This window comes from Danio rerio, chromosome 21, assembly GCF_052040795.2.
Source record: "Danio rerio strain M-AB ecotype USA chromosome 21, GRCz13ab, whole genome shotgun sequence".
NCBI classification, from domain to species: domain Eukaryota; kingdom Metazoa; phylum Chordata; class Actinopteri; order Cypriniformes; family Danionidae; genus Danio; species Danio rerio.
The window spans coordinates 30,471,857-30,491,358 of NC_141041.1; the positions used below are offsets into that span (position 1 = coordinate 30,471,857).

At 34.2% G+C, this 19,502-nt stretch overlaps 3 protein-coding genes across 10 annotated transcripts in view; 2 read left to right on the forward strand and 1 right to left on the reverse strand.

Annotated features, from left to right (window-relative positions):
- The window catches only part of rce1b (Ras converting CAAX endopeptidase 1b), a 45,621-nt gene extending 38,915 nt beyond the window's left edge, over positions 1-6,706 (reverse strand). For both annotated transcript variants that reach the window (XM_087301613.1, XM_087301602.1), the window contains exon 1: positions 6,642-6,706. The gene's annotated coding sequence lies outside the window, so the exon portion shown is untranslated. The remainder of the gene's footprint in view (positions 1-6,641) is intronic.
- stx5al (syntaxin 5A, like) overlaps positions 1-19,502 on the forward strand; it is a 21,701-nt gene continuing 2,199 nt past the window's right edge. For 2 of the 6 annotated variants that reach the window (XR_015519436.1, NM_001444008.1), the window contains exons 1-10: positions 6,739-6,798; positions 9,242-9,470; positions 9,593-9,663; positions 12,503-12,558; positions 12,631-12,701; positions 12,785-12,901; positions 12,990-13,046; positions 14,881-14,962; positions 17,041-17,138; positions 17,230-17,351. Coding sequence is in view for 4 of the 6 variants with exons in the window: in NM_001444008.1 (NP_001430937.1) it covers positions 9,261-9,470; positions 9,593-9,663; positions 12,503-12,558; positions 12,631-12,701; positions 12,785-12,901; positions 12,990-13,046; positions 14,881-14,962; positions 17,041-17,138; positions 17,230-17,351 (884 nt within the window). In the remaining 2 variants the exon portion in view is untranslated. Of the gene's footprint in view, positions 109-321; positions 419-1,463; positions 1,480-2,938; positions 3,028-3,182; positions 4,996-6,710; positions 6,856-9,189; positions 9,471-9,592; positions 9,664-12,502; positions 12,559-12,630; positions 12,702-12,784; positions 12,902-12,989; positions 13,047-14,880; positions 14,963-17,040; positions 17,139-17,229; positions 17,352-19,502 lie in introns of those variants that run through there. The other 4 variants (NM_001444009.1, NM_199630.3, NM_001444010.1 and 1 more) reach the window with 4 other exon arrangements.
- LOC147831933 (snake venom vascular endothelial growth factor toxin barietin-like) lies at positions 322-4,995 on the forward strand. 2 transcript variants are annotated; one of them, XM_087301723.1, is made up of 5 exons: positions 322-402; positions 2,593-2,800; positions 2,939-3,027; positions 3,183-3,224; positions 4,849-4,995. In XM_087301723.1, exons 1-4 carry the CDS (start codon positions 386-388, stop codon positions 3,193-3,195), a joined length of 327 nt encoding a protein of 108 aa, XP_087157849.1. In that variant the 5' UTR covers positions 322-385; the 3' UTR covers positions 3,196-3,224; positions 4,849-4,995. The 2 variants fall into 2 exon arrangements, with proteins under 2 accessions (XP_087157849.1, XP_087157848.1); XM_087301722.1 differs by having other exon boundaries at positions 3,183-4,995.

Below are 19,502 nucleotides of genomic sequence, written 5' to 3' on the forward strand. Positions count from 1 at the left end.
AGTCTAAAATTTGTCTTGCAGTGCACTTATTCATCTAGAATAATGCGGGGTTTTCTTCTGTTTGTGTTTTATCTCATGTAACATCAGGCAGCGGTGACTCAAGCCCAGGTAAAATATACATGCATATATATGTTGTGATTATTAATTTGCATATATTGTGTACATTTTTTACTTAAAATGAACTTAATTTTATTTTACTTAATTTTCAGTATGTTAAGTTTTTCTGTTAGCTTGGTTAACTTAATGTTACGTAAGTCAGTGGTGGTAGTAGTATAACCAGTTAGAGTGGTTTCTAAAATGCACGGAAGGATGTTAAACTCTAGTCAGTGCGTGTGTGATTACGCGTAGGCGTTGTAAGCAGAGAGAGTGTGCTGATTGACGTAAGATGCATACGTGCTTAAGGTAATCGCATCTCTTTGTGTAGGCTAATTTAATAATATAGGCTCCACAAATATTTAGTTGCACATATTTCTGCTCAGTTTCTCAGGTTTCATGGACAATACCGTACCATACAAATGCTACGTGCTATGATTTAACTTTTAGTGACCTGCTGGTGATTCTGAAATTGAATGAAGCTTTCCTGTAATTATTAATATACACTGTTGGAATCGCTGACTGGTTTTTAATTTAGGATCCGTCTCTCTTTAATTAAATGGATTCTGATGAAATGAAATGAAAATGTCCTCACACTAATGTTGAACGTGAGACAAGACAAGAATATTGGAAAGTTTCTGCAATAATTAGGAAGAAAAACACTGGATGTTTTTCTTTAACATTCTTCAGTATATCTTCCTTTGGGTTCAAGAAAGAAACTCAAACAGGTCTGAAATAAATGGAGTGCAAGTTAATGATGAGAGAATTGGTTTTATGCACAGCCAGTGTTTTTCAGCCAATGTTGAAAGCATAACGTGACAATTTTCAATTCTATAAGGTTTCTTTTACAGCATTGATGTTGTAATGTAATTAAAATTTAATCAGCTAAATAGACTTATTCATTCATTTTGTTCAAGTGTAAAATGAGCTGAAAGACAGTGTTAATGCTAGGGCCGTCAGGATCAGCAGGCGAGTACAGAAACTCCATTGAAAATACTGGGGTAAAATAAATGGTTTTAATATTTTAATGACATGGTGGGGGAAATTAAGTTTAATGCAGTGCTTGCCTGGTCTGAGACCCACTTTATATCGTATAACTATCCAGCAGTGAAGATCACAGATTTTTAAAGAAATCAGACCTAAAACGTGGCGAACGAGGCACTGAGGCTGGCTGGCTGAAATTAAATATCTGTGTGCATATACCCAATTATTACTTTGGGGCAAACTCAAAATGTACAAAGCAAAGTGTTTTCTGAAATATCATTAACAACAAATATATGAGCAAAAAGAACAATCTTGTCATAATTAATCACTAATATAATCATAATAACTAATATATTAATCAAATTTTTGTATCTTTAATCCCACAGCATCCTCACCATCAAGGTATGATCTCTCACAGATACTCACTATCATGTTTTAATGTAAATGAAAAGCAGCTTGAAGCTAAAAGTATGAGCAGAGTTACTCATGAACTGCATGCCTATTGGTAACATTTAAGATTAGAGAGCTCTTTAATATGAATTCTATGGGAATTACTATCAGAAAGCTCCGTAATACAAATCTTAATGTCTGGGTAAATTAAATTATTACTTGAAAAATTAAAAACAGAGACTTTTTACTAGTAAAAAGTACATTTTAGAGCTCTGTTATTGCTTTTCTTTACCAAAATGAATTGAATTAGAGTGTTCTTTTATTACAAGTAGCAGTAATAAAGGAGGGGTCTCTAACCTGAATCAATGCAAGTCAAATTTAATTGTATATCCGTTTAATCAGGATTCTTAGTAAAGATTCAATTATAGAGATCTATAATTAAACATTAATGGAAATGAATGGTTACATGACTAGTAAACAAAATAATTTTAAACTGGAATTGTTTAATTTAGAGATCTCTTTAATTGTAATTGTTAAGAACTGATTAGATAGGCTTTCTAATAGGAATTGATAAGAGTAATCATTTAATAGTAGATCCCTGTAATGAATTTGTAACTAAAAATGCATTTGTAACAAATAACTTTGTAAGATTTTAAGCTTAAATGGCTTGCCATATGCTGTGTGTAGCCATATGCTGTTCATAGGAGTCGCAATACCAATGGAAAAAACCCTTCCTATGGGTTAAAATCCAATGGAACAAATATTGTCAACATGGAAAGGCTGATAGCTTTATATTTGCATGTTATTTTTAAATGTAACTACACTGTAAAAATATGTAAACAATTAGTCATGACAGCATATGTTTTTAGTACATTGAAACTTATTAAACAATGCTATATTCTAACTTAATTTTTAAGTTATGCAAGCACTTTTAAGTCAGTTTAACAAAATAAGCTCAATAGATTCATGAGATTAATCTGATTCAGCTTTAAATTTTGAGGCAACCAGGATTTGTGTACAGTTTATTAATTACCATTGTTATCTTTACCTTCCCCTCATCAAAACATTCAAAATATGTACGTTTGGTGTGCCACCAGGAACAGAGTTGGGAAACACTGTTCTAAGTCATCGATTTCTCTCTTTTATGCTGAAGCTCTACATGAGCACCCTTTGCAAGCCTCGTGAAACACTGGTTAAAGTTGAAGACGAGTTCTCTGAGGTGATACTGGGTCATGTTGTGCCCTCATGTGTCCCTCTACAGCGCTGTGGGGGATGCTGTTCAGATGAGGCTATGGTGTGTGTGAATGTGGCCAAACACACCACCATAATTCCGGTAGTCAACACAAGCTAGTGTATAGGGATATGTTTAATTCAGCATATAACAGCGTTTCCTTTCCTCGTGTTTTGTCTTGTCTTGTTTTCTCATGTTTTGTCTTTTTTCGTTTTTTGTTTTGCTTCAACAAAACGACAGTTACAGCAGTATGCCACAGATTCGGAGGGGAATATGGCCGGGAGCATCATCGAGCTGCCGTTTGTTGAACACAGCCAGTGTCAGTGCAGGTAATGGACAATTTTATGCCTTTATCAGATGTATTGATTGCCATTAAGAGTTTTGACGAACTTAAACGGTCATAGAACGTCCCTAAAATCATGTATAATGTTCTTTCTTCTCATGAGTAGTAATAAATAATACTATTATTCTTTCCTCCTAACAGGTTCAGAGACTAGTTCTGATGAAACAGCTTATCTACATACAAGTTTTTCAGTGTTATTTAAGGAATTATTTAATATTTGTATTATGAATGTATAATTGACAGCATTATTGAGACCCCAGATTAATAAATGGAATAAGCCGAAAAGATAATGAATGAATGAATATTGAGATTATGTGTAAACAGTTTTCTTTGTTCTGTTTTCATCGGAAGGGTTATGATTTTAAAGTGGATGATTTTATGAAATGTTTTATCAATGATAGTCACAGCTTTTAAGTCCATGTCCTTTAGTTAAATTATTTTTATGGTAATACAGTGAACTGTACTGCGTGCATTTTGGGAATTAAAGCAAAAGTTGTTTTATTTGTTAGAAGCTACACACAGTTGATCACCACATTTCTCTCAGTCACAAGTTTCAAAGCTATTAAGAAGAAAACTCTGTTCAGTTCAGTACATTTACTTCATTTCATTATCATTTACTTCATTATTATTAAATATGTTCTGCTAACACAATGAGGAAGGCCAACACAGGTCAAAGACACAACATCACATTTTGGTGATTGCACAAAGTTACATTTACATTAAGTGATTTTATATACACTACTTGACAAAAGTCTTGTTGCCTATCAAAGTTTTAGGAACAACATATAATAACTTGACTTCTAGTTGATCATGTGGTATCAAAAGTGGCTTAAATAAAAGGCAAAGGCCTCTAGATTACACTTATTTGACCAAAATAAAAGTCTTGTCACTTAACAGAAAGAATGTGCAGTATAGAATATAAAGTCATGGTGCAGTGGTAAAATAATTAATATTGTGTGTATGACTCTCATAAGCTTGGAGGACTGCATCCATACATCTCTGCAATGACTCAAATAACTTATTAATAAAGTCATCTAGAATGGCAAAGAAAACGTTCTTGCAGGACTTCCAGAGTTCATCAAGATCCTTTGCATTGATCTTCAATGCCTCGCCTCCTTCTTCATCTTACCCAAGAAATGCTCAATAATGTTTATGTCTGATGACTGGCCAGGCCAATCTTGGAGCACCTTAACCTGCTTTCCTTTCAGGAACTTTGATGCGGAGGCTGAAGTATGAGAAGGAGCGCTATGCTGCTGAAGAAATAACCCTTCCTTGTGGTTTGTAATGTAATGAGCAACACAAATGTCTTGATACCTCAGGCGGTTGACTCTGCAGATTTCTCGCATGCCCCCATAGTGAATGTAACCCCAAATCATGATTTTTTTTCACCAAACTTGACTGATTTCGGTGAGAATATTTGGTTCATGCGTGTTCCAATAGGTCTTCTGTAGAAGTTGTGATGATTGGGATGCGGCTCAACAGATGATTCATCTAAAAAATAAATTGACCTGCAACTTTTCCAAATGATCAACTAGAAGTCAAGTTATTATTTGTCAGATAGTGTAGATAGAAAACATTTAATGCAAGTAAAACTGACTTGTGGAAAAGAGTATGTCAAAATGGTTGAAAAAATGTTCCATCATTTAACATAACAGATGGATAATGTAATCAAAAATTATTCTGATCTGTATTTAGTATATTACAGTTTATTTATCCATTCATTTTCTTTTCGGCTTAGTCCCTTTATTAATCCGGGGTCGCCACAGTGGAATGAGCATCCAACTTATCCAGCACATGTTTTACGCAGCGGATGCCCTTCCAGCCCAGTTCACCTGTACCACATGTCTTTTACACCACGAGGAAACCCACACGAACATTGGGGAAAATGCAAAATCCACACAGAAATGCCAACTGACCCAGCCGAGGCTCGAACCAGTGACCTTCTTGCTGTGAGGTGAGCATGCTACCCTCTGCTCCACCGCATCGCTGTTTTATTTATTTTATTACAATTGAAATGAATAAAACTTGTGGTTTTTAATAATAAATGTTTAAAACATTTTATAAAGGAAATTAATTTTATTTTCATGTCATTATTATTTTATTTGTAAATAAATATTGTTGCACTGAATGCTATTTTAGTGTTTGTTCTATGCATATCATAAAATATCAAAATATTATATTAAAATAATAGTGATAAAAAAGTAATATTAAGAAAATAACGCTTTTGATTGATTTAATGCTTGAAACCCAATTTTCTTCGTTGACCCACAAGCAATTCTAATGCAAGTAAAGTGTCTATTTAATGTTTCAAATAATGTTTGTGAAAGTAGTATGTCAAAACGGGTGAAATAATGTTGCATTATTTACTACATTTTATTACAAATGAAATGAAAAAATGAATGAAACTTGGAGTTTTTAATATTAAATGGTGAAAACATTTCATAAAGGACATATAATTTATTATTTTTTTATTTTATTTGTAAATAAACATTGTTACTTTTTGTGTCAGTCTTATGTAAATCAAACTAAAATGTATTTTATTAAAATAATTGTAATAAAAATACTATGAAAAAAATAGCTTTTGATTGTTTTGATGCTTGAAACACCATTTTTTTTTTGTTGACCGCCAAGCTATTTGTTTAGCAAATTTCTTATCTTAAAAAAGATTGGTTTGACCAGGGAATTATTTTTGTTTAAGATTTACTAAATAGCAGTGATGAGATTTATATCTATCAGGACATTCTTTCTAATAATAATGATTATAATTTGATTGTGAAAAGCATCTCTAATAAACTGCTTTACTTGATGTAAATTCATGTTATTTATAACTCAGTCTTAAAGCAAATTCCAAAAACTCTACTTGGTGGTATCAGTATCCTAGATAAAAAATAAATAAATAAATGTAATACCTTCCATGTCAGAAAATGTCTAATTCAAAATAGTAGTATTTTTGAAATATTCAAAATAGCCATTTTGAAATGGAAACTATATATATTTTTTACCTTTATAGGTTATGTTCAACAAGAAAAAAATAATTTTAATTGATTTAAAATTATACATCTTAAAAAGGCATTTCACCACAATGTTCTTTTTGTTTACATCTATTTTATATACTTGTAAGTTTTCTGATTATTTTTGGAAACAGGTTTTAGGGTTGATTTTTGATTAATTTTACAATATAATTACCTTTGACGAATACATGATTCTTTTTTTTATTGTAAAATTGTGTGGCTATGATACACTCAATAATGCTTTAAAGTTGATAATTTTTCTTGGGAAGTTTCACACACACATGGCAAAATTAATGTCTATTAGTCCCTCCGTTAATTTGTTCTGTAAAGATTTAAAAATAGTTAATAATTCTTTGACCTCAATTACAAGAAACAAGAAGGCTATAAAAACCTCAAAAAACCAAATCTGTACAACCAAATAATTTAAACAGGATGGATCCCTCCATGTAGCATTTTTTATTTAATGTATGTTCTGCATCAATAAGTTTTGTATGACTGCTACATATGTTAGCGTGTAATCTTGTATACTTGTCAGTTATATGCTTCAATAAAAATATAAGAATAAAAAAATAAATGAAAAAATTCTTACCTTCATAACTTCAAGCATAGTAATCGCAGCGCCACCTTGTGTTGACTATTAACCGAATTTTCTGCAAAGGATACGTGGCAGTGACGTCAGTATGTTTGTCAAGACCCGGATATTATTTACAGCCTGCACACAGTTCAGCCATCAGAGAGGCAGAGTGGTGAGAAATGAATCTTTGTATCTTTCGTCTCACGTGCTGTCATTCAGCTTCCCATAAGTTACAACAAAGCTGCTCAATTGTTCACAAATGTTTGACGTTTTTCACAGTTTGAACGGTGTTAACATATTTACACAATCAGTTACTTAGCTTAGCAGCTAACATGAGCTGGATTTCATAAAAGATTATTGTCAAATATCGAAATAAGCAGATAACACGCCGCTCTTTTAACGAGTTCTTCTGATTTTAAAATGGCGACATTACTAAAACACAATAAACACAAATATCCAGTTATGCTCTGTTCAAAACAGCTGTCAATATTGTAATTCAATTAGTCAAAAATGACCGTAAAGAGATTTATAATGTCCTCAAGTATGTAACTAACCTCAGAATGTTACCTCAAGTGAAGTTCTTCAGAAATGTTCTCTCAGTAATGTACTCAGTAAAAAATCCTGAAAAATTAGTTTACAGCTGTTTTCAGTGCTCAAAATAAGTGTTCATATGGTTTAAATATCACAGGCACATTCCCAGTTCAGTTGTGAGATACATACAGATTAAGTTAGTTAATCTAACACCACACGTAATTATTATTATTATTTTTTGCTTTTGGTCAAAGAATAAAAGTGCATTTAGATGACCATTTTGCTGTTTGACTGATTTGGTGTGATAATATTGCATATTAGATACAACTTCACTATTAGTAAAGTTAGTAAACATTAGTTAAATCATTTACTTGCATCAATAGTGAGAAGTAATGTGTTACAGAAACTTTTATGTAAATTGTTGTATTAAATCTGAACTTTATTAGTTATAAAAAATAGTTGCCACTTTTGGATTGTGATGGGCTATTAAACTAAGATATTAAACTCACCAAATTTAAACAATGCATTATTAGTAATTTTCAATGTCTGTTTTGTTTCTATTTGCTAACAGTAATAAAATGAGCCTTATTGTGAAGTGTTTAGGAATCAGAACAATTTCAGTGCTCAACATATATGACTACACTTCTCACAAAGCACTCATTTAAATTCTATATTTTCTATAGGAAGCTTTACATTATTATATTTGTGTCACCACTGAAGCCAATTCTGGAGCTAATGTTACAAAAAAACTTATGATAATGGTCCAAAATTAGTACACCCAAACTATATGTCAGGGGGGAAATATTAAATATTAATAAAAAAAAGAGCAAAACTCAAGAGAAACTATATATATATATATATATATATATATATATATATATATATATATATAATGTTGTTGAAATTTTATAGTTTGTAATTTTTTCCTCAATATTTTGCATGAATTTAATTGTATTATCTTTCTATTTCTAAAGACGTTTGGTGACTAAAATATTATTTTAATAAATATTTGAATTTAATAAATCTGTTTTGTTCAAATGCACCAAAATATATTACCTCTGCTCAGTTTCAAACACTTTACAAAAACTGCCTTCTCGCATCTCCACAATATTGCACAGATTAGACCATTTCTCTCACTACCTGATGCAGAGAGGCTTATCCATGCCTTCATCACATCACATCTTGATATTGTAATGAACTTTTTTGGGATTTACCTACAAGTTCTCTCAGTAGATTACAGATTCCGCTGCACGGGTTTTGACACACAGATCATCACGCCACCATATTACTCATACTTCAACAACCACACTGGCTTTCTATTAAGTCACGGGTTGATTTTAAGATCGTGATTTTAACTTTCAAAGGGTGCATGGGCTAGAACGTGGTTACATTTGTGTCCTGGTGAATCTTGCTACTCCAGCCTGCAGTGTTCATTCAGCATTGGGACTTACTCTGTATCAGCCACGCTGTAAACTAAAGATGATGGGTGGTTGGGTTTTCTCATGGGGTGCGCCTAAGTAGTGGAATGCACTACCCATCAGCATTAGGAATGCCGCTTCTCTGGACTGTTTTAAGAAATTTCTTAAGACTCAACTTTTTAGCATTGCTTTTACCTTAGGACAATCATTTTGTCAACTTTTTAAATTCTATCTTATGGTTCATATTCTTATTGTTTTATTGCATCTTTTTTATCGTTGTGCTTTTTCTGTTATTGTTGGTATTTTGCCTCTTAGCGCTTTGAGTCTAAGAAAAGCGCATTACAAATAAAATTTATTATCATTTTTATTATCTATATTCACTGAGAAATGGATGAAAATATAAATTTTCAAATGGGGTGTGCTCATTTATGTTGAACACTGTACACTAAATTATTGACGTAAAGAAACATGTGTATTTAAAAAAAAATTAATGAGTCTTCAAGCATTTGGTCCTGTGATGAACACCACAATCTGAATATTCTTGAGAGGCATTCAAAATGTTTAAATCATAAATAATTGAGTTGAAGTGCCCACAATAATAATATCATGCATAGTTTATTTTGTTACTGAATATGTCTGGATGGATTCCTCTTTCCTGTTCATAAGGTGATGAGTGGGTGCACCAATGAACACACGTCGGCGTCACGGTCCTAAAAGCAGCCAGGACGGGGTGTACACTGGGCCCTCTCAGACCCAGTCCCAGCTGGTCCAGCAGCTGGAAACCCCCCTGGCTGTCCCAGCGCCCATTGCTCCCGTCCCAGACACATTCAGCATGTCCTGCAGAGACCGAACTGGCGAGTTTCAGTCTGTGTGCAAGTCCCTGCAAGGAAGACAGGTGCGATAACTATTGATTCACACTGTCGGGAAACCTGTGAGTGGCTAAAACATTCAATATAGTCTCGCTGTAATGGAGTTTGTACTGGTTGCATTAAAATTTCTCTTGTTTTTATCTTTTAGAATGGAGCACAGCCTGTCAGAGCTGTCAACAATGCAATCCAAAAGAGGAGTGATTTCACACTCTTGGCTAAGTGAGTAAACTAATTTGCAATCTCTCATACAGAGTTAAAAATGAAAAGTAATCAAAAGTAGCGATTTTTAGTCCTAATATTTGATCTGATCTTCAGCTGACAACAAGACACATGCACAGTCTGTTTTAGTAAATACACATATCAAGTTTCATGGTTTGATATATGAATATGCTGCTATTAAACACACCTTATAATATTCAAAAGCAGGTTGGAAATAATATGTAAAACCATGGGTTTTAACGATCAAAATCACTGTCTTCCCAGCCTAATCTCATGAGGAAACGTAACTATTTTACGTTTTTAGTTTAGCAGCTAATTCATACGTATTTGTACAAGTTAATTTGTATGAAAATTTACTATTTTAAAAAGGAGGCGTAGCACCCAACCCCACCTCTAAATTCAGCTGTCATTGGGGGGGGGGGTAAGCAAATCGTACTAAATTGTACAAATGAGATCGTAGGAATTCATATGAATTATCCACTAAGTATTAGCCATGAGGTTGTGTTTGACTTCCTCTAGACATCATTCCTACAAAATGACATGCCCGACTTTTTTTTCTTTTGGTTTCATTATATTGGTTTTATTTAAGTTTAATGATTCTATAAAAGGTATTATAGTGTAATCAAGTAAAAAGTTTGAACATTTTCTTTAAATACAGACTATATTTGATGTTATTCATTATTTAAAGACACAATCTTTATTAACTGCATTCCTACAAACTAGTTGATTTTCATCAAAATTCAGTCAGAGTTAATAACTACATTTTGTTCTCACCAATGTAAATGAGACATTTTGAATGAATTCTTTTAAAGAAGGATTCATTGACAATTTGGCACCTGCTAGTGTTGTTTATTTAATTTTATTTAAAAATTTTATTTTAATATTTTTTAAAAAACAAAATGTTTAAAACTTTAGAAAGAAAAAAAATCCCCTTTTAATTGGTTGATCTGAAGGTGCTCCTAAAGCAGGGCTGTCCAGACTTGGTCTTGCAGGGCTAGTGTCCTGCTCCAAATAGCCTCAACACACCTGCCAGGATGGCTGGCGTCTGAAACCGCCTACTACTCAGTAGGTTTTGCATATGAATTTAAATGTACTACTCAGCCGTTATAAAAGTATCTTCTATACAGTATAAATGTGAGCAGTATAAAAGGAATTTGGACGTATTGCATTCTACTACTCCCATTCATGAATTCTACTGCGAGGCATCATGAGATTGCGATGCGCACTTCAGAATCTCCCCATAAGTAGTCGGTCATCCAGGTACTTCTCGCATACTGTTTTTCAAATTCTATGAGTTCGGACATACTACTTGGCTCACATAAAGATTTTAGCATACTATATCGTATGGAAGTATGCTGTTTTGAACACTGCCGCTGTTTCTAGAAAGTCTAGTAAGAGCTTGTTTAGCTAGCCCAGGTTGGGTCTGATAGGGGTTGGAACAAAACTTTGCAGGACACCGGCTCTTCAGATCGAGTTTAGACACCCCTGATCTAAAGCTTTGAATGCACTCTTTATTTTTTTTCTTTGCTAGAAGCACAAGAAGTGAACATAAACACATAAATATATAAATCAATTTTATAAAAAATATAAATAAAAAAAAAGTTGTCATTAAATGCATTTTTGGAGGTGTTGGCTTTCGAGTTACAAACACAATGTTCTTCTAGAGCACAGGTGTCAATCCAGTTCCTGGAGGGCATTGCACAGTTTTGTTTTAAACTTAATTAAACACACCTGATCAAACTAATTGAGTCCTTCAGGCTTGTTTGAAACCTACAGGTAAACCTGCAGTCACACTAGACTTTTCTCCCCATAGACTTTCATTCATAAGCACACGAATGCATCACACCACAAACGCAAGCTCATGTGACAAGTTTGAAAGTTAGCTGCATTGCAAAGTTCAAGCTTGGTGAACTCTGACCTGTGAAATTGCATCACTTGACCATGTGAGACCATTTCAGGATTCAAAATTGGAAGATTAAAACATGACCTCTATGGGCAGAATTTTATAATATGGCCCAATCGCATGCTTTTTAAAATGTGTAATATCTTGTTTAATCCCGCCCCTTTTCACAGCGTCATACTACAGAATTATTGTCCTGAAGTAGGGTTGGAACTAAACTGTGCAGAGCAATTGAATTTGACACCTGAAGATACCTCACATTTGTCACATTTTGAAGGTTTTTAGTTTTTTTTTTTGTTGTATTTTTTAAAAATATATAAAATGATATAATACATCCTATTTCTTTTTAAGTTGAATGTTTATTAATTATACTGCCTATCTATAAAATGTAAATAAAACAGCACAGATGTTGTCAGTAAGATGAAATGTTTTGGAGCACCTATACCAATATTAAGATTATTTGTATAAAAATGTTTTGCTCTATTCAAAACATTGTAAGTATGACTTGTATTTTAAATGTGTTTGTCTTTAAGTGACTAGAGCCTGACAACAATACATTAATACATTAGTAAATAAATGAGCATCATATGATTAACCGTACTCAAATCAGAATTGTGAATGATTTTCATCAGCCAGAGTGGATTTGACCAACATAAACACTGACTGGAATCCAGGTCAGCTGACTCCTCACTGCATTTACCTTCACATACTTCACTTTATTGTTTCTTTATTGTTGTTGAACATTGGATCCAATTTTATGACCAATTTCCCGGAAAATCCAGAGGGTTCAAGGACTTTTTCCCTGCAACTGTATTTAGTATTGGCACCGAGACGCTGCATTTGACCTATAATTTATTCAGACCTACTTAAGCTTTAATGGTCTGTGTTATTTCATCGACTTGGCTTTATGACAGATATTGACCCGCATCTTATTAACAGGCGAATTGGAAGAGACCTCAGCAACACTTTTGCCAAGCTGGAGAAGCTCACAATTCGTAAGTATCTTGTCCCTCCTGTCATTGTTGCACATGTTTTTAGCATATAACTCAAACGGTTTACGTCTACAGTTGCCAAAAGAAAGTCCTTGTTCGATGACAAAGCCACTGAGATTGATGAACTCACTTATATCGTGAAACAGGTGAGGGTTTATTATTACCTGCCATTCAAAAAGGACACATTATTCTGTCTGTGCATTTCATACTCTTACCCATCCCTGTTCAGGACATCAACAGTCTGAATAAGCAGATTGCTGGCCTGCAGGAGCTGGTTCGGTCTCGAAGTGCACAGAACGGCAGACATCTTCAGACACATTCCAACACCATCGTGGTCTCATTACAGGTATTAACCTCTGGCTTTAGTATTCATTTACAAAACAGTGATGTCTAGTGGATGTTCTCTTGAAATATAATATGTTTTCTGTTTGTAGTCCAAACTGGCATCGATGTCCAGTGACTTCAAGTCTGTCCTGGAAGTCAGAACAGAGGTAATTGATTTCCTTTTTTGCCTTAAATGCAGTATTTGGTAGGAGTGCTAACTTTGACCAAATATAGAGTTTGCAATCGGCTAATAATCACTTATTAGTTCTCAAGTTATTGATCTCATTAAATTGATCTGATCTGATATGCTTACAGTGGTGAGGTGAAAGTCATACATCTTGATCTATATTAACTAAATATACCTCAATAACAGTTAGTCTTCAGCCTGCAAAAACACACAAAGATCTTCTTGATGTCTTCTGTGAATTTTTCATTCTCCATTATATTGGTTGGTGTTGCCAGATTTCACTAGAAAATCACACCAGCTGTTTTTATGCCTTAAGACAGAGGTGTCCAAAGTCGGACCTGGAGGGCCGGTGTCCTGCTGATCTTAGATGCAACTTGCTTCAACACATAGATATATACATTAGATGGTGCCTACCCTGTTGTTGTCTATTAGAAGGAATGTGTCAATAGAGCTGCCATTTTGGAACAGGGTAGTGCTCCCTTGAAATGAATGCAGGACCAAACTGCAGTGGAGGACTGGCCATCCAGAGCCACAGAATTACACATTCCAGACAAAAAGCTTGTGTTTGTTTGTATGGAAATGTACTATACATCCTCCCTGTTAAATTTGATCTAATCCATGTCCTGAAACACACCCTCTCTCCTGCTCACTTCTCATACTGACGGAGGAGCAATTAGTTTGTGAATTAATCTTCGTTATGAATGACACCTTCACTTAGCTGACAATAATGCAAGTTTCTGGCACCGAAGCATCTCATTGTCATATTTCTTTTGCATTGTTTGCTGATTTTAGTCAACAAAACTAGCATAAGCCGAGTGTTTAGTGCAAGTTGTTGCTGCTTTGCCTTATGATGAATGCAGTAAGTGACTCAATAACGTTACCCGTTTAGCACAAAAGTTCATAACATACAAAAATGTAAAAAACTGAATCTTACCTATGAAATGTTCTGCCTTTGTGCTTTGTTTTCTTTGTTTGCTCATTACTACACACGTAAACAGCTCTAAAATCCAGCATCTTCACGTAATAACACTGTATTGACTAGTGTGGTTGAATGACCCTTGTCCTGGGAGCACTGTACAAATATGGCGGCATTATTGACGCATGCTCAGGTCTCTATGCGATATCTAGTGTATATATCGATGGCTTCAACACACATGCCTGGAAGTTTCTAGTATACCTAGTAAGAGCTTGCTTGTTCAGGTGTGTTTCATTAGGGTTGGAGCTTAACTCTCCAGGACACCGACCCTCCAGGACCGAGTGAGGACACTCCTGCCTTAAGGGAAAATATACAGTGGCCAAGAGAGCTTAACATGCTGCAATTTAAGAAAACAAATGCATTTACAAAAATTACCTGGAAATTAAGAAACGATCTTTATTGTTTTGACAGCAAATGTGTTGTAGATCTTCACAACTCAAAACAATTATGAAAACACGCTGCATTTTTTCAAAACACATGCAAATAGCACAGAACACAATAGATATCTTTCAAAGGGACCCCAAAATGTGACTCGACCCGGCTGCAATTTGCTTAATTTATATATTTTTTTCATAATAGTAAAAAAAGCAAGTGCTTTCTTAAAACGCTGCACTTTTAAGCTCTCAGCCACTCCAAAGGTACATTTAATGTTTTAAAGCAGTGGTTCTCAACCAGGTTCCTGGAGCCCTACAGCACTGCATGTATCGGATGTCCCAAAATTATCCCTGTAATACATCTCCATGTTAAAATGCGGACTTAAAGGTGACCCAATAATTGATGAATTTTGAATCATTTTATTCATGGGCTATATTTCCCCTTTATTTCTGTCTGTTTGTAGAACCTGAAGCAGCAGAGAAGCAGACAAGAGCAGTTTTCTCAGACTCCTGCCTCCGCATCTGCTTTCCACACTAACAGCTTCAGTAAGAGCATCTTTGGTTGTGATAAAGTCATCTCAAGATGTTCAGTGAGGTTTAAGTGAAGTGTTGTGAATCAAAGTGCTTTTCCACTGCTTCGTATGACATAGTATGGTTTGGTACAACTCACTTTTTTACCAAGTATACAAAGTTAAGTATATATATTTTAAGTACCTCCTTGGCTTAGATTCCATTTGAAGATCCTGATTGGCCAGAGAGATTTGCCACTATCTGTGTAGCTGAATTTTTAAAACATTTAGGCTGTATCCAAAATCTCCCACTATTTTCTACATTAGTCCACTACTTTAGTCCACTTAAATGAGTGATTCTGAGTACTGAGTGCACAGGAAGGATTGCCGTTTTGTTTGTGCTTTGGGTATAAATCCTTCAGACAGATACTCAATTTCTTGTTCAGATTCTGTGATATTTACAGTATTTAACACTTAGCGAGCCCTGGAATTACTAAATATAAAAAATGTGTTTTTATTTCTGTCTTGTATGCAAAAGTAAACTATTACATAAAATAATTCATTACTTTCAAATTTGACAGCGATAGGATACCACTGTGGATGTCATCTTATGCACTAAATTCGGCTTGCTAACTCAGTGCATTATAAGTATTTTTATAGCTGTTGAGTGTACATTGGTTGTACACTTGTTATTGCGGTGCATCATGAGTTTGATTAAGTGCAGAACATCCACTGGTTTCAGACACTACCACAAAATGGCTCAAATAGTACACTCGGAATTGGGGGCGATTTTGAATACAACCCAAATCTGCTAAATTTATATAAACAAATAAATATAAACAAATAAATTTTTTTAATGACAGTCAAATGCAACTTGACATGACAGAAGATGATCATAATACAACCATAAAATACACACATAAAAAAAGCTGGGTACAAAAGGAAATAAACTCTTCTAAACATTACAAATGGAAAAAAATAATAATATTTAACAGTCCGTGACAGTGAGAGGGGAAATCTATCTAACTATCTATCTATCTTTCTATCTATCTATCTATCTATCTATCTATCTATCTATCTATCTATCTATCTATCTATCTATCTATCTATCTATCTATCTATCTATCTATCTATCTATCTTTCTATCTATCTATCTATCTATCTATCTATCTATCTATCTATCTATCTATCTATCTATCTATCTATCTATCTATCTATCTATCTATCTATCTATCTATCTATCTATCTATCTATCTTTCTATCTATCTATCTATCTATCTATCTGTCTCTCTGTCTCTCTGTCTGTCTGTCTATCTCTCTGTCTGTCTGTCTGTCTGTCTGTCTGTCTGTCTGTCTGTCTGTAGTTGGATAGTTTAATAATTCAGATATTAACATCAACAATGTTTTTTTATTGATATTAACATAGTAACTGTATTCAGTTAGAAAAAAACTTTTTTCACTGTTGGTTTTAATCCATTAACTAACTTTTACTAATGAGACTCTATTATGGTGTTACCAATTGTATTTACATTGTAGCAGTTTAATTTACTCTAAACATTTATACAGAGCTCTGCCCAAATGAGTACACTGCCTTTTGGAAATAAATATTTGTATTAATTTCTCATTGAATATAGCCAATAATCTTTGGACTATATAAACAAAACAGCTTTATTAAATGGTTTTTCCATTAAAATAGGAGTTTGGTCACCTAACATCTATAGAAATAGGAAGATAATACATTTAAAAAATGTACAAACTATATTTGACATGTTTTGTGTTACTCTTAATTTTTCCTGTTTATTAAATTTTATTTCCTATTATTACCCCAACATAATAACTTGAGTATATTAATGTTTGAACGGATTCGCTTCTGTTTTGTCCTTGGTGCTGTCTAATCTACTGATAAGCATAAATATAGTATTTTTTTATTTCCTATAGAAAATATAATTTTAAAAGAGAGACTTGTGAGGTCCTAATGACTGTAATAAAGGTCAAATCTGAGACAAACAATTGACAAGACAGTGTATATTTTACATTTACTGTGTTTGTTTTATTATATAAAATTCTGGTAACAAACCCGGCACTCTTTTTCATCTTTTTCATGTTTATTCCCAGATAATTCAGTGCTTATGCAGGACGACTCCAAGAAGACGGATATATCTATAGATATGGACCTGAATTCCAGTCAGCAGATGCAATTAGTCAATGAACGGGTATTGTTTGTTTATTGGTTGTTTTGTAACAAAAGCTGCTTGTAAACTGGTTTAAATGTGTTTAAATCACTGCTGCCTTGTTTGTGTTTAGGATTCGTACATTCAGAACCGTGCAGACACTATGCAGAATATAGAGTCCACCATTGTTGAGCTCGGATCCATATTTCAGCAGCTGGCTCATATGGTGAAAGAACAGGAAGAGACTGTACACAGGTGAGGAAAGAAATGTTTGTGCTTTTCAATACATGTGGATTTGGTTATTGACCATTAGACACAATCCAGGATAGTTTGGTTCTTCAAAACTCATCCAAGTGTTTTTGTCATAGCAGCATGTCTGCAGCATGTGAGTTCAAACCTGCCCAGAAGCAGATTTTTTTATATAAAAAGTATTCAGTTGAGCTGTTTCAAGTAAAGGTGATTCTGAAAGCATGTACCGATAAATGATATTTCCTTACAAGTGTGTTTTGATTTCATTTCTGTACATTAAAGCATACTTATTATGTAGAAATCACTTTTATAAGGGGTTTAAGCAGTTGTGTGGCAACAGTCTGTAAATATAATAAGCTTCTTGTGGTAAAAATGTATATTTATAATCACACTTCATAAAAACAGTCAGGAGAAACACTTTGATTTGACTTCGACATTCTCCCTTTGTACATGTAATCTAACAAGGAAAGCCTCGCCCATTAGTAACATAAAAAAGAACCAAATCTTATAGCAATGAGAAATAAGCAGTTTGATTATAGTGATATACCAATGTATACCAACTGCAGAATACAGTATGTAAATTGCAAACTGTTATGACAGATCAGTTTAAAAGTGTATTTGTGACTGTGGACCAAAGTGGTCAAACTCAGTTCCTGAACGGCCACAGCGGATCAGCTGAAATGACACCCCGAATCCGCGGCTTCATACTAATCATCCACCCGCCACCCACCCGCACTTATACTTTTATCTGATGTATATATCCGCATCAGACCCGCACCCGATCCGCACCTGATCGTCACTTTAATAATTTTAATTCTTTGTTTTAGGCATGATGATAGTTCACATCTCTGATAGTAAAACAGTTGCCTACATTAATCGTAAACATTTTTAAATGAATATTTATTTATAAAAACTAAAGTTTGTCTTTATACAACATTTTCTTCCTTTTCAAAAAAAAGTAATAAAAGACATTTTAGCTTTTACAGATACATGAACAAGATAACAAAAAAAGTGCCACTTCAGCCTAAACGGCAGCTATGTTGTTTACATGGTCTTTTGCTTTGCACTGTGCAAAAACAGAATAGCATCTACTGTGCCTAAATTTGGACGATTCCGCCTTGCCTCCAAAACGTGGGCAGCTGCACTGAATGAGCGTTCGCTTGCACCGCTTGTTGTAGAAATGAACAAGATTCTCCTCGTAAGGTGCTGCAGTCGTGTAAATAAATTATCTTGTTTCTCCCAGAACGATAGCAGATTTTCCTCTGATGACTCCTCTAACTGAAAGTTTGAACAGTACTCTTGCACTTCATCTATTATTTTGGCCTTCTCATATTCTCATCCTTCAAAGCCCGTACTCTGCTTTTTCACTGGTCCACTGCCATGTCCTGCTACATCTACCTGCAACCCTCCCACAATTAATCATAATGTGTTTTTTTATTACCCAACCCGCTCGACCCGCAGATTATCCGCAGCGCCCGCGGATATAACCATCATCCACGCATCACTACTACACAGTTTAGTTCCAATCCTGTTTTAACACGCTTGCCTGTAGCTTTCAAACAAACCTGAAGGACTCAATTAGTACAATTAAGTGTGTTTAATTAGAGTTTGACCCCCCTGTTGTAGACTACAGATTATAGAGCAGATTTAAACTAGAAATATATATATAAAAAAAAAAAAAGAGTCCTTCAGATAATATTCATAAAATATAAACAAAATTACTCAAATTTATACTTAAAGGTGCCATATAATATCTACAAAGAAGGGATGAGGCTTGGGTAAATGCAAAAAAAAAGAATGGTTTAACAGGCCCCCTAGAACCTAGAATCTGGCCCCACAGTGAAAAGCTCAGTTTTCACCTTATTTTAAGGGTCATGAATATTAATGAGCTCTGCTTTTTCTCATCTCTCTGATGCTCTCACAGCCTGGTGTAATCTGAAATACAAATGCGCAAAATAACCTTCAGTTACTTGGAAATATTTGAACAAAGTCTTGTCAAAATGACAATTGTTTCAACTGCAGTGGAGAAGAGGTTTCGGAGTTAACTGTAAACAATGACATCTGCTCAGTTACAGCTCCTGAGTTATGTGTTGTGAATCAAATATAGACTAAATTGTAATTATGCCTGACAAAAGGTCTAACACATCTGAAAACGAT

Coding starts and splice junctions, on each gene's coding strand:
- LOC147831933 (XM_087301722.1), top strand. Junction 2,801..2,938: donor AACACACCACCATAATTCCG/GTAGTCAACACA, acceptor ACAAAACGACAG/TTACAGCAGTATGCCACAGA.